This window comes from Mesoplodon densirostris, chromosome 8 (genome assembly GCF_025265405.1).
Source record: "Mesoplodon densirostris isolate mMesDen1 chromosome 8, mMesDen1 primary haplotype, whole genome shotgun sequence".
Classification (NCBI taxonomy): domain Eukaryota; kingdom Metazoa; phylum Chordata; class Mammalia; order Artiodactyla; family Ziphiidae; genus Mesoplodon; species Mesoplodon densirostris.
The window spans coordinates 2,081,565-2,093,979 of record NC_082668.1 but is presented as its reverse complement, the minus strand read 5'-3'; the positions used below and the strand labels follow the sequence as shown (position 1 = coordinate 2,093,979).

Genomic DNA, 12,415 nt, shown 5'->3' with positions numbered 1-12,415 from the left:
ACAGCCAGGAGCAAAAGCCAGGTTACTGGGCAGGCCCCCTGCACACACCACCACGAAAGGGGTGGGCAGACCACCTAAGCCACGCCTCCCACCCGACCCCATATAAGGAACTAGCTCACGCCCCTCCCTGCAGGGAGCAAGCAAGGGAAACTTACTTGTTTTCTCTCCCCACCTGCTGCAGCAGGGGCCCCAATAAAGCCTGGCCTGAATTTTTCGTCTGGCCTCCAGTCAATTTCTATTGATTGGGGAAGGCCAGGAGCCCTGCTCTGTCCACTGGAGTTACTGTCCACTCCTCTGCATCCCTCCCAGCTCACCTGCCACCTCAGTGAATCCCGCTTACTTCTGAACAGCTCTAGACTCGGAGCAGTTGCAGCCCGCCCACTGTGTCCACGCCAACGCACTGTCTTCACTGGTCGTCTTGTGCTCCCTCCACTCTGAACTGAGCTCCACAAACACAGGGATCTTTGCTTTATTCATAAACACGTGTATCCCAAGTGCCAAGGGAGGCGATGGGCACCTAGAAGGGCTGATCCCTACGGAAGAGTCAGTGGGTGAGTGAGTGGGTGAGCCCAACGCCTGCCTTGACAGGGAGGCCTTCCCTGGCCACTTCATTTAAAACTGCAGAAACCCATCTCCACAAGAGCTCAGCTGTCCTTAATTGCTTCTTCTTCCCCACAGCATGGATCACCTTCTAGCATCGTCTAGCGTTCCACATCATCTACTGCCACCAAGTTGGATTTAATGAGCATATTTAGAATCCTGCATCTGACAACTAGAGAATACAACTCTTCTAAAGCACATATTGAAGAGTCATCAACACGGGCCATAAAGCAAGTCTCAAAAAATTCAAAGGCTTAGTAATCTCTAACCATAATACAGTATATTAGAAACCAATAACAAAAAGATTACTTGAAAAAGTCTGTACTTCCAGATGAAAAACACTTCTAAATATCTCGTTTTTTCAAAGAAAAAAGAATCATCAAACAAATTTTCAAGAGGCTACAAATTAACTACTATAAACTAGAACTTGAATACTACAAATAGAAGTTACCAAAGCATTTCCATTTGTCTCCAGAGAGAACTATAGAACATTAAATGCTTACAGCAAGAGGAGGAAAGGCTAAAAATTAATGTGCTAAATGTTCAACGTAAGAATTTAGTACAAGAATATCCACATAAACCCCTCCACCAAAAAAGGAGAATGGAAATAAGAACAGGAATGAAAGGAGGAGAAAATAAATGTACACGAGTATCACCAGAGGCAGAAATTGGTTCTTTGAAAGATGACTGAAACAGACGAAGCTGGACCAGACTGACAGAGTGTCCCCGGCTCTGACGACACCAGGTCTGCATGTACCCTGTCCCACTAGAAACACAGGCGGGGGGTGGAGGGCAGGCTCGCTCAGGGAAAGACGGACACGGCCAGCAGCTGGACACCGCAGCCTCCCCACCCCTCAGCGGGATTCCCAGGCTGACCGTACATAGTGTGCTCAGTGGGCACCGGTGGGACCGAAAGGAGTACCGGCCCCCTCCCCTCGGGCTCCTGACTCAACCAGCAAGACGCCCTCTGCTTCTCCCTGTCTGTTCCGACCAGGCACCACTGCCCGAGAACACCTGGTCAGACCCCAGCCCCACAATGGCGCTTGGGAGCCAGCCTGCCAGGGACACAGAGGGCCAGGGCTTGGGTCTAACGGCTGCTGGACGGTACGAGTTGCTGTGAGGTTTCTCCTTAAACGACCACACTTTACCCTCCTAGGGGGCAGGCTGTTGGCAGGGCTGAATGATACAGCATGTTAAGTGTGACCACTTTCCCAGCAACAATAACAGCCATGGACAAGAGTTAACAAGAGTTGTCTTCCTGACCCTGCGGAGACACAGTTAAGCACTTTTAGACACATTTAAGGGGTTCCCAGACTCTGGATATATCTCATTCACCCCGCGTAGCCCTGAAGTACAGAACACAAAACCTGGTAATAAAGAGACGAAAAGATAAAAAGTGCTTTGCCCGCACATGATGCGCTCATGCATCCAGACCTTCCTGGCATCAGTGATGCTTCCAATGAACAAACAGAGCAAAATTCTGAGTTGGAAAACTACTGTATCTTCCACCTAAAAAGCACTTTCAAATACACCATGAGGACATTAAGGTTTAATGCTCTATTTTCTGTACCAACACAGATCTTAGGGTCACCACTGCTGGTACCACATTTATTCCTATAAGATGGAGAAACGGGGAGTCGTCGACCTCATCTCACTGGGCTCGTGCGGACGTGTGGCCAGCTTCAGGCGCACCTGAGCACGCGAGACACTTCCCAGCCCGCCTCCGAGGGCCCGCTACGCCGTAACCGGTAAATGTTTGCTTCTCATGGTTCCTGTTCCCTCCTTCAGGCCCCACAGCAAGCTCCTTCTAACTCTCCGCGTCTATGGCAACAATCACAAAACAAACTTAATGGGGTGCGACAGCTGGTGATAAACATAAATAACCCAAACAATCTAATTTCCACCCTGGTTGGGAAGGCCTTTATTTTCCTCCCTCAAGTGCTGAGGATACGGAAAGAACACAGCTGGGGAACCAGGCCACCGCCATGCAGGGCAGAGCGGGCCTTGGTCGGGTGCCAGGGGTGGGCTCGGCCAGCCGGCCCGCTACGGGGCACCTGAGAGGCACCGGCGGGGCATTTCTGGTGGAAGATGGCAGACCAAACACCATCATTTATCCCCACTCCTCCAGAGCCCACTAAATAAATCGCCAACACAACTGCAGACAAAAGGCAAATGAGAGAGAACAGAGTTCTACAAGAAAAGACATGGGTGAATAAGGGGCACCTGCCTCACCAGATATAAGAAACCGAATCAAAGCATCCTGAGGCTCAGGAGCGGCAGCACCAGGACCCCCGATGCAGGAGAGGGACCCGTGCCGGGAGCACAGAGGTCCCCAGACCCCTGCGCACCCCACAAGGCAGGAGACTCATCTTCCGGGAAGGGCGAGGGTGCTGCAGTGACAGCGTTGCTCGCCGGCTGCGGGCGGCCTGGGTCGCGCCTCCCAGCGGGGTGAGCGGGCTGACCAGCCCCATGGAAGACGTGCCGGAGCAGGGCACGCAGCCCCGGCTGCCAGCACCCCCGAATCGCCGAGGGTCCCCAGCCTCTGGGTGCTCTGACCTAAACACGAGTGGACAGGCCAGGAAAACTGTCAGCATGGAAGGCAGAGCCCAGGCGGACAGACAGCGGCACCTGGCTAGCAACCCGCTGCTCAGGAAGAAGGGCGGCCCCACGGCCCAGACGGCCCTCAGGGTGGAAGGCAGGCCTCGGGCAGGCAAGGGAACCGGGCCCCGGCGTCCGGAGGGAAAGCTGTTTCCAAACCCATAATCGCACCCCCTGGTTTGGTGAGATTTGAGTGAACATAACAGGGAAACACAAGGAAGAAGAAGAAAAGAGAAAAGCGACAGAGACAGAGCCCAGCCGGTCCCTCCGGCTCCTGGCACATTCGGAGCTGATATCTCCATAGAAGCCCAGACAATGCAGACCATGTAACAGGTGCAGCTCTGTGCCCCGACGGGCTTGCAGCTGCAGGAACCCACACAGCTCCCAGCCTCGGGGCCCTTGCGACCGACTGTTAAGGCCAAAGGCAGTGAGTGACAGCGGGACGAATGAGGGACGGGGGCTGGATTTACGGTACATGAAGCAGAAACGTGAGGAGGGCTTGGCCTGCTCTCCTCTGGCAACACCATCCAGAGGCACAGGATCCAAAACTTTGTCCCGTTAAGAACCACCGGGGGGACAATCCATTTCCTAGTTGGTAAATTCCACTGCCAAGTGAATTTGTCAGACTCGAGAGGGCAGAGGCCTCTGACGGGGAGCGGGCCGGCGCCGAGGCCTGAGCTCCGAAGCTACAGCCTCTGTCCCCCTCCTCTCTGGAGCTCAGTCCCCAGGCAGGAGGGTGGTTCCTGGGAGCGCTTCCTCAGCCCTGGGTCCCGAGGGCCGGCGCTGCCACTCTGGGTGAACTGCTGAGGTTCTCGTGGCCACAAATCAAACCCACACGTGCACCTGCAGAGCTGTCGGCAGAGAGGCGGGGACTGCCAGCTCATCCGCGGTGACGGGAGTCCTCTCTCCGTGGGCCAGACCCACGTGCCAGGCTCAGCATTAAAGATGGATACGTCAGCATTAAACATTAAGTAGGTCCGGGAGCTCGATGTAGCAAAAAAGCAGGCAGGCTTCTAACTTGATAACATACAACATTCAAAGAAAAGCCTTGGCAGATGTGAGTCCTCATTCTCAGCATAACTCCAAGCATTTTTGTTGTTAAGCGTCTCTACACCGGCTGGTTTTGCTTCGTCTTAAACAGCAGTCCTAGGGGCCATCACAAAGGCCTCTGGGCTGGTTGGGGGTGGCAGTCATGCTGCAGGGATCAGCAGAGCTGGGGCGGTGGGCGGGCAGACCACAGGGTACCAGGGAGGCGGAGCGCAGTGCAACAGAAGAGGGACAGAGAGCATCGCGGGGCCTCCCATGTGCCAGATGCCCACCTGCTTCCCGGGCACCCGATGCCTCTGCCAGGCCAAGCAGCCACATGACGCCAGATAGGCAGCCCAGGCTCCGAGGAAGTGCCACCAGCTCAAGGCCACACGGCCAATGGAAGGCAGGCAGATCCTGCTGCCCGGCCCCCAGGCCTTGCAGTAGCTCTGCTGGGCCCAGCCCTGACCCTGCCCTCACTTCTTCTAACACGGAGCCCAAAGTGGGAGGGCGGGAGTGGAGCTCTCGGTAACGGGGTGAGGAGGAGAAGGAATGGGACGAAAAGACATCCTGCGTTTGTACCACATGCGATGCTGCCCCTGCCTGGCACGGCGGTGTTCCCAGAGGCACTGCCCACGGGTGCTCACCGATCTGGTGGGAGAGGGGACAGGTGCAGGGGCTGGGAGTGACGCAAGTGGCCAGAGAGAAAACGGGGAGGCTCTGAAGACTCCCAGGAGAACAGCCTGGGAGACCAGGAAGGGCTGGGGAAGGGGGGCTGGGGAAGGGCAGCCTTGGGAATTCTGCGTGGTGATGGGGAACCTGGGGGTGGATCCCTGGGCATGACACCTGGTGGACAAGGCGGTGACACAGGAGGACAGTGCAGGACGGCGCCCCCTGGTCCAGAACCACTCTTGGCTGTAAATCTACCTGTTCCCCCAGGCGACCCTGAGGCGTTTCCCAACAGCTCATAGATGCACGCAGCAAGGCAGGGCCTCCACGGCCAGGGCCGTGGTGACACCCAGGTTCTGAAGTCACGTGGGCTACAGACGCCTAAACCTGGCCTTTACGTCACTACTACTCACCAGGCCCGCACGTGAACTTGAAGGAGGGAAGTGGAAAAATTCTCAACCTTTGTTTAAACTAAGCAAACAAACTATCGGAATCTTTTTCTAATTTTTCAAACTGTTGGATTTTACTTTATGTCTTTGTGCTCTACATTTTCATTTTCCTCCACAAATTAAAACAAGCTCATAGGAAAAGCAAGGCAGGCAACCTCTTTGGCTCGTGCACGTGCTCTGTGCCCCACTGCGCGCCTGCCCGCTCTCTGCTGCAGCCAGAGGGCAGCCGGCCTGCGGGCCAGCGGGGAGCTGTCACCCAGCGATGGGCCCCTGGCCTGCAGGGAAGAGCAATGTGCAGAGTCGGGCCTGGCCCCAGGACGAGGAGACCAAGGTCCGCTCCTCCCTCCTGGTGTGGAGCAGGCGGCAGCCTTAGGGGCCCCCAAAGGTGGCCCACGACCCTTTCCTGTGCTACATCTCAACCCCAGAAACCCAGCTTTGCCTGAAAAGCACACAGAGGAGGATCCGGTGACAAGTATGACAAGCAGGGTTTTGTGACGGGGGGTTTATGGTCACCGTGATGAACCACTTCCTGGGCAGTGAAGGGGCATCTCCTGCAGCTTTCCCCAAGGTCACGTGTGTCCTCACGTTGGCACTTGCTTCGCATTTTCTCTCACCAAACCAAACCAAACCAAACGACAAGAACAACATGACATGCCTGGGAGGCATGGTAAGTTTCAGGCACCAGCTAACCTCAGGTAGCTCCTGTTCCAAAATTCGAGGACGGTCAAGCAATTCAATAACCCCTCTGACAGTGCAGTGGTCAAATACTCTGTAAGATTTGGGAATCCGAGGCTAGAGCCAAACCTCACTTTTTAGAAATTAGTTTGGATAAGTTCTCTAGAGTTGGGGTAGTTTCTTCAAGTTTCCAGAATTTTCTTTTAAAAATTACACCCCTGTTATACAGCCTTGAAAGGAAACCTCGATAACTCCGACTGAAACCCACGTTTACGATGAGGGCGATGGAGCCCGTAGCAGAGGCTCCTCTCTAGTCAACACCCCATCCTTAAAGCCCCGCTGGTCCAGAGGTCCCCAGCATTCTCCAAAGGGATCTTTTGCTCCAGCGGCACCCCTGGAGAGCAGAAATGGGTCCCTGCCCCGTAACTGACACGCCGGGCGACCCTGGGGAAGCGGCCCTGCCACTCGCCTCTGGCGGGGAACAGGCAGGAAGGTCGCGGCGCCCTGCAGCAGGCCACCACCGTGGGCGCCTCCACACGCCTCCTGCTGCCCCTCAGGGCTGCTTCCCTCCCCTTTCCTCCCGGGCACTGAGGCTTCTCCTCCAGCCGCTTCACTCCACCCAGGCGCTGAGCACCCACACCATCCAGCTCCGAGGGAGCTCAACTTCCAGGTCTGGAACCAGCATCCCACACACTCACTACAATGTCTCTTTCCTATACTAAACATGCCTTGCTTTTATAATCAGGGAAAAAGTACGTTACTTCCCAGAAAAGTCAAAGTGATTCAGAAATGAAGGACTGAAGTTTTTCAAGTCCCCCGCCACAGGCAGGTGTGTGATCTCTCTCCTAGAGGGCCACCTCTCACCTCTTCCTCTGCCCTCAAGCCCCATCATCTCTCCCAGCCGAACTCTGAGCTTCCAGGGAACCCTCCACGGCTCCCGCCACCCTGTCTGCGCCCCCAAGTCCCCACCCAGGAAGGAGAAGGACAACCTCCCAGGAAGGGTGAAATGGTGTACCCTCATCCATAACTGTGACACTCCATCTAGTCCAAAAAAAAATGAAGAAATACGATACGCACCCAGAACAAGAGGAATGAAGGAGATGTTGCAACTAAGTGGTAGGCAAATGGTTGTGATGTTTTCTCTCTTTTATGATATAAAACTATTTCACAGCGAAAAACTTTAAAACAAGAAAAAAAGAAACACAAAAAGAAGGAAAGCCTTGTTTGCATATAAAAAGTTAAGGGTGAAGGTGGAGGAATCAGAATGAATCCAAAATAAATAGCATTTTAGCCTGTTCCTTCTACAATACAAACTTTTCTAGTAAGAGATATTCTTGTAGGAATTACCTCAAGTCTCAAGTCAAAACGGCCCAAAAATAGAAGGTATGAATAGTGTTTTTTTATTTGAAGTAAGACTTCACAAGGACTAACGGATTTAAAGAGAACCATTATCAGAAAGACGGTTGAGCGTGCTGCCATTCATGGCCAGGAACAGACAAGGAGTGAGCAGAGATCCAGGAGGGGAGGGCCGCGTGGGCACTCCTGCAGGCACAGCAAAAGCTGTACGTTCCAAGGAACGAGCTCCCATGGTGAATGTCTGAGGGATTCCTGCCAATTATACGCATATATCAGTTTGTTTTCCAACCGCGGAGGGTCAAAAGAGTACTTAAGATTAAACTCAATTGTTGGAAAATGTGCAACAGCAAGCTGGGATCGACATAAAAATACATCTAAAAATGTTTCCACTCTCATATCATAAAAATGTGGCTTTACAGAAATCGTTGTACTCATTTTCAAATTATTACGTATGCTGAGATTCACATGTCTTTGTAGAACGTAGTTGACAGTGGTTGGAATGACCAAAAATGGAGTGTTAAGAACGCACTTCACTTCAGCAGCTTCTGAGGCTCAGCTCACGGCGAAGCCTCCGCATCCGGCTTGGGGCGCGCAGCCCCGCGTACACCCGCTCCTTCCGCTGCCAGCTGCTCACGGGCATTGCGTCCCCCCGGTAGAGTCACCCCGAAAACACTGACCCCCGATGACACCAGCAAGCACAGCCTCATCCTCTGACTCTGACCGATGGAATCTGGAGGTACAGGGTTACTGGCTCCAATTTCACCAGGGCCCCCTCCCCGATATGCCATCTCTCAAGTGGGGCGCTTCCCCCAACAGAAAAGAAGGGGTGTGACAGACCCCAGGGGCTGTCCTAGCATCTGAACACTGGCACTGTCACAGCCACGTCCCATGCCGTGTTCAGTACCCGCCCACAGGACATGAAGAGATGACATTTCTCCAGGAACTACTAAAAAGCAGACACATAGACTTGATCTCTGTAAGAATCCTGCAGAGTCGGCATTATTATCCCATCTAGGAAATAAAACTGAGAGACTCGGCGGCTTGCCTAGAGTCACACGGTCAGTGGGTCACCAGGATTCCAGGTCCCCTCCGTCCATGGTCCATGCAGTCCATGGTCTGTCTGTGCATGGAGCTGGGAGTCCCATACGAAGTCTCAACCAGCAGGGTGCGCTTCTCAAGTCAGAAAACCAACTTGAAGCCCACCCACTTTCTGGTTCACTTGGAAACCACCTTTTCACAGTCTATCAAGCTACTGAAAAGCTTCTTCCTCCATCCCACACTGGGCAAGCACCAGGAAACTGTCTGAAAATGCCCAAGCTACACAAGGCACTGGCAAAATGAACTCAAGAGAAAGGGAAATCAGCACTGTTTCCCTCGCCGGGGTCAAAATGAGAAAGAGAGCATCTTCGTCTTCGGCTGCTGTTTCCAAGCCCTCTCCCCTGCCCTGCCCCCAGCGTCCTCGGTTAACAAGTAACCTGCTCCACGGGTGGGTGGAGGGTGAGGGAGAGGCGTGAGCACCCCTGCAGGAGCGCCGGCACCTTCTAAGAGCACCGCAGACAAACAACCCGAGCTTCGCGTCTGGGGAGATGCCAAAACTGATCCTTGGCAGGCTTCGGAGACTCTCTATGCAAAGGAAGAAATCTCTTCCGCGACACTTCCAGCCCTGCCTCAAGCTTTGACTTCTTTTTAAGAGGGAAGGTGAGGCGATGGGTGGGTCGGCTGGAGGCCGGGGCAGAGGCAGGCATCTATGTGCCCCCCGTCTCTGCCAGTCCTGCCCACGGAGAGAGAGGGCAGAGGGGGACAGGAAGGCTGGGGTTCAGGAGGTGCCGAGGGGCACAAACCACAGAGACGGAGGCCTCAGGACACGGCAAAGGCAAGGGGCCAGCAGTGCCGCCCTCAAAACGCTGGCTTAAGAACGTGTGTGGAACGCTGACAACGGTTCCCTTACATACACCCTAGGTCTTCACGAGGCTCGTTCTAGTCTCAGTAAGGCTAAGGAGCCCATGAAGAACGGCATCCGGGCTCTGAGTTGAAATCCTGGAGGACAGTAGATGGAGGATTAGTGTTGTACAAAAAGAAAAAGAAAAAGCTCCCACGGCTGTATGGATTTGGAAAACATTGCCTATGGCATGACATTTAGGAATATTATATATGGAATGAGAGATTTCTAACCACGGCTGATGCTTTTTCATCAGTTATACATGGAAAGCTGCTTAGGAGACATCACCGACTCACTTTCCCCCGAGGAGCCTGGGGCCCTGGACCCAGTGTGACCTGCCCTGCAGTGTCCCCCGCTCAAGCTCAGAGCTCCTCCCCCAGACTCTCGTACAGCTCAGGGCCTGGAGTTAGACCCAAAACAAGCAGTTCTTACCTTTGGGAAGAACACACCCCATCAGAGTTCAAGACAGAAAGGCCCTGCATGTCTGTGCCACTTACTTAAGAAGCATTAAGCGAAGCCCTCTACATTTCCAAAACCAGTGGCCTGTTTTTACCCCAGGAAAGAGCAGCCAACTTCCGTGGACCTGAGACCCCACCCCTTTCTCTCCATAGCCCCCCAGGACAGCGGAGACCCAAACACCCCTTTGGTGGTGCCTGGTGCACAGCAGCGCTGGGCGTGCAGACTTACCCGAGCCGGGCATGTGGTTCACGCGGGCAGGGTTGAGCAGCTCCACTGGCTGGTCTCGGCCAGAAAGTCCATCTGGAGGACAGAGAAAGCATTTGGCTTCAGAAACTGCTCACATCTCAATTAAAATACTTTACACTCCTGGTCTGCAAGGAGCACTTCCTTGCAAACAATGGAAGTGCATGTGTCCTTCTCACTTTTAAAGGAGACTGGTGTCATTTTTATTTGCGGAGTCAGAAAATAAAAGACCCTTTGTAGAACATCCCAACCCCTCCCCATCTCGAAAATGCCAAACACCAATTCCTGGCCTGAGGGTGTCCGGCCGAGCTGCTGTGGTTTTACTTCTTTTCAGCAGCCACCTGATACCACTCAGCGTTTCTGCAGAGACCACAAGCAGTAAGATGAAGACAGAAGAGTTACTCATCCTCTTCCCAGATATGGACCCGTGGCCCGGGGGCCACAGAGACACAGCCCCTGTAGGCTCCGGCGGTGAGAGCAGCCGTGGGTGTTGCCCGCTTGTGGGACAGTCCAGGAAACTAAGACAAACAAACACGCTTTTAGGAAGATACTGGGCCAGGTTCTCACAATGGAAGGAATCGTTTCTTCCAGGTCCACCTTTCGATCGTGTTCTGACTGCAAAGATGGCACCGAAACCACACCCCCCCTCCACCTGGCACAGGCTGCCTTTAGACCACATTCCCTCAGACACACAAGCAACTCCGGCAAAACTTCCGGGAATCACACTTTTGGTGTAAAATTAGCTTCTGACAACTGGTGTGAACGCCCGCAGGGACAAGCGCGTCATTACTGACGCTGACGTGTGGTCTACGGAGAAAGCAGTGGTTTCCCAGAGCAGCCATCGGCCCCCTCGGGCTGACTTGCAAATCATGACAAAAACACTTAAGAGCAGGTCTACTGACTCTGTACTAAAACTTTGCTTTTTGCCCCAAATGGACAGCATCTCAGGCAGCCTTCGAATGCCGTGTTCCATGACCCATGTCCATCTTTGGAGAGTTTCAAAGTCCAAGGACGAGAACAATGACCCCGAGGAGATCCCAAAGCATCTCCTGAGAACTGCAGACCCTCCCAAGGAAGCGAGGAGGCCTGTGAGCTGCGTTCCCACACCCTCGGGGAAAACAAGCTGCTCCCCTGCGGTGCCCAGCCACTCCCGAGCCGACGGCGGGGACTCAAACGCTGGGATCTGGGGTCTCCTCTCCACAGCCAGCCACCCCTCCCCCATTCTGGCAGCTTGAAGGTAGCAAAATGGCTCTCACACGAGACACTGGGCATATGTGGGGTTAGGACAGTCCATGCTCCCCGAGGCAGGACGAGGACTGGGGGCCACATTCATGCCCAGAAGCAGACCAGGACCGAACGCTCAGCCGACCGTCTGCACCAAGGCTTCTCTCCAGGCATACAACCCGCCCTGAGATGGTCTGATGCTGACCTGCGGGTCTAATGCCATGTCCTGTGAGCCCCTTCACTGCCCCTCAGAAAGGGGCCTCAAGACAGTGATAGAAACACTTTCAAGCCTTTTTTCCTGAATGTGAATAAGTGAAATGAAAATTTCATTTTCAAAACTAAAAGATTCAGAAAAGTCTAAACATGTTTTTAAAAATCCTAATCCCACAGTAAATACTTTCAGAAACACCAAAACTCGCTTTTGAAAATCCTAGTCCAGCTGCCATTCTCTGAGGGCAGGGTCAGGAGCGGGGTGCTAGAGAGCCATCCTGCCGGCCCTGCAGCTGCGTCTGAGCAAGCCCAGGGCGTTCTCTCTGGTCCCACCACACCTGGCGTGTCCCCCCCAAAGCGTCACCTCCTCAGTGTCCACCCTTCGCTTCCACCTGAGCCAAAGTTCTAGAACCAGACACAGTTTAGAAACCCAGAAGCCAGCACAGCTGCCTCTTCTGGCAAATGAGGAAATTCCAGCTTCCGGGGCCGGAGCAGTAGCACTGGGCCCGCACCCCGGCTTGTGTGAAGGCCTTCTCTGGAGTTTGGATCGAGCTGCTTGCGTCTGCCCCAAGCCCTGCAGGTCCACTTGCTCCAAAGCCACATGCCCGATGATGCCCAATAACATGCGACTTTCAGCCACGCTGAAGCGGAAGACGCATCAAGTACCGAGAGCCTGTGATGCTGGGTGCACCACCAGCAGCCCGTGCCCGTCCCTCGCCCTGCTCCTCTGCAGACCCCACCCCATCACCCTGACGCCCCCAGCACACCCCACGTTCCTCACTCTGAATGGAGGATCACAGAAGCCAAAAAGGAAGAGGTCTTTTCACAGAAGGCAGTAGATAGAACGGCACTGGGCAGAAACCTGAACCAAGGGACCGGACACCGGGAGACGAGGCCCACAGAAGGGAAGGTAACACCAGGCCTCCCAGTCCCGGCCCTGGAGCCTCCCGCTAGCTGGTCTGGATGC

At 54.1% G+C, this 12,415-nt stretch overlaps 1 protein-coding gene across 4 annotated transcripts in view; it reads right to left on the bottom strand.

Annotated features, from left to right (window-relative positions):
* HDAC4 (histone deacetylase 4) overlaps positions 1–12,415 on the bottom strand; it is a 289,607-nt gene that overhangs the window by 139,503 nt on the left and 137,689 nt on the right. For all 4 annotated transcript variants that reach the window (XM_060106519.1, XM_060106521.1, XM_060106520.1 and 1 more), the window contains exon 3: positions 10,000–10,071. In XM_060106519.1, the coding sequence (XP_059962502.1) occupies positions 10,000–10,071 (72 nt within the window). The remainder of the gene's footprint in view (positions 1–9,999; positions 10,072–12,415) is intronic.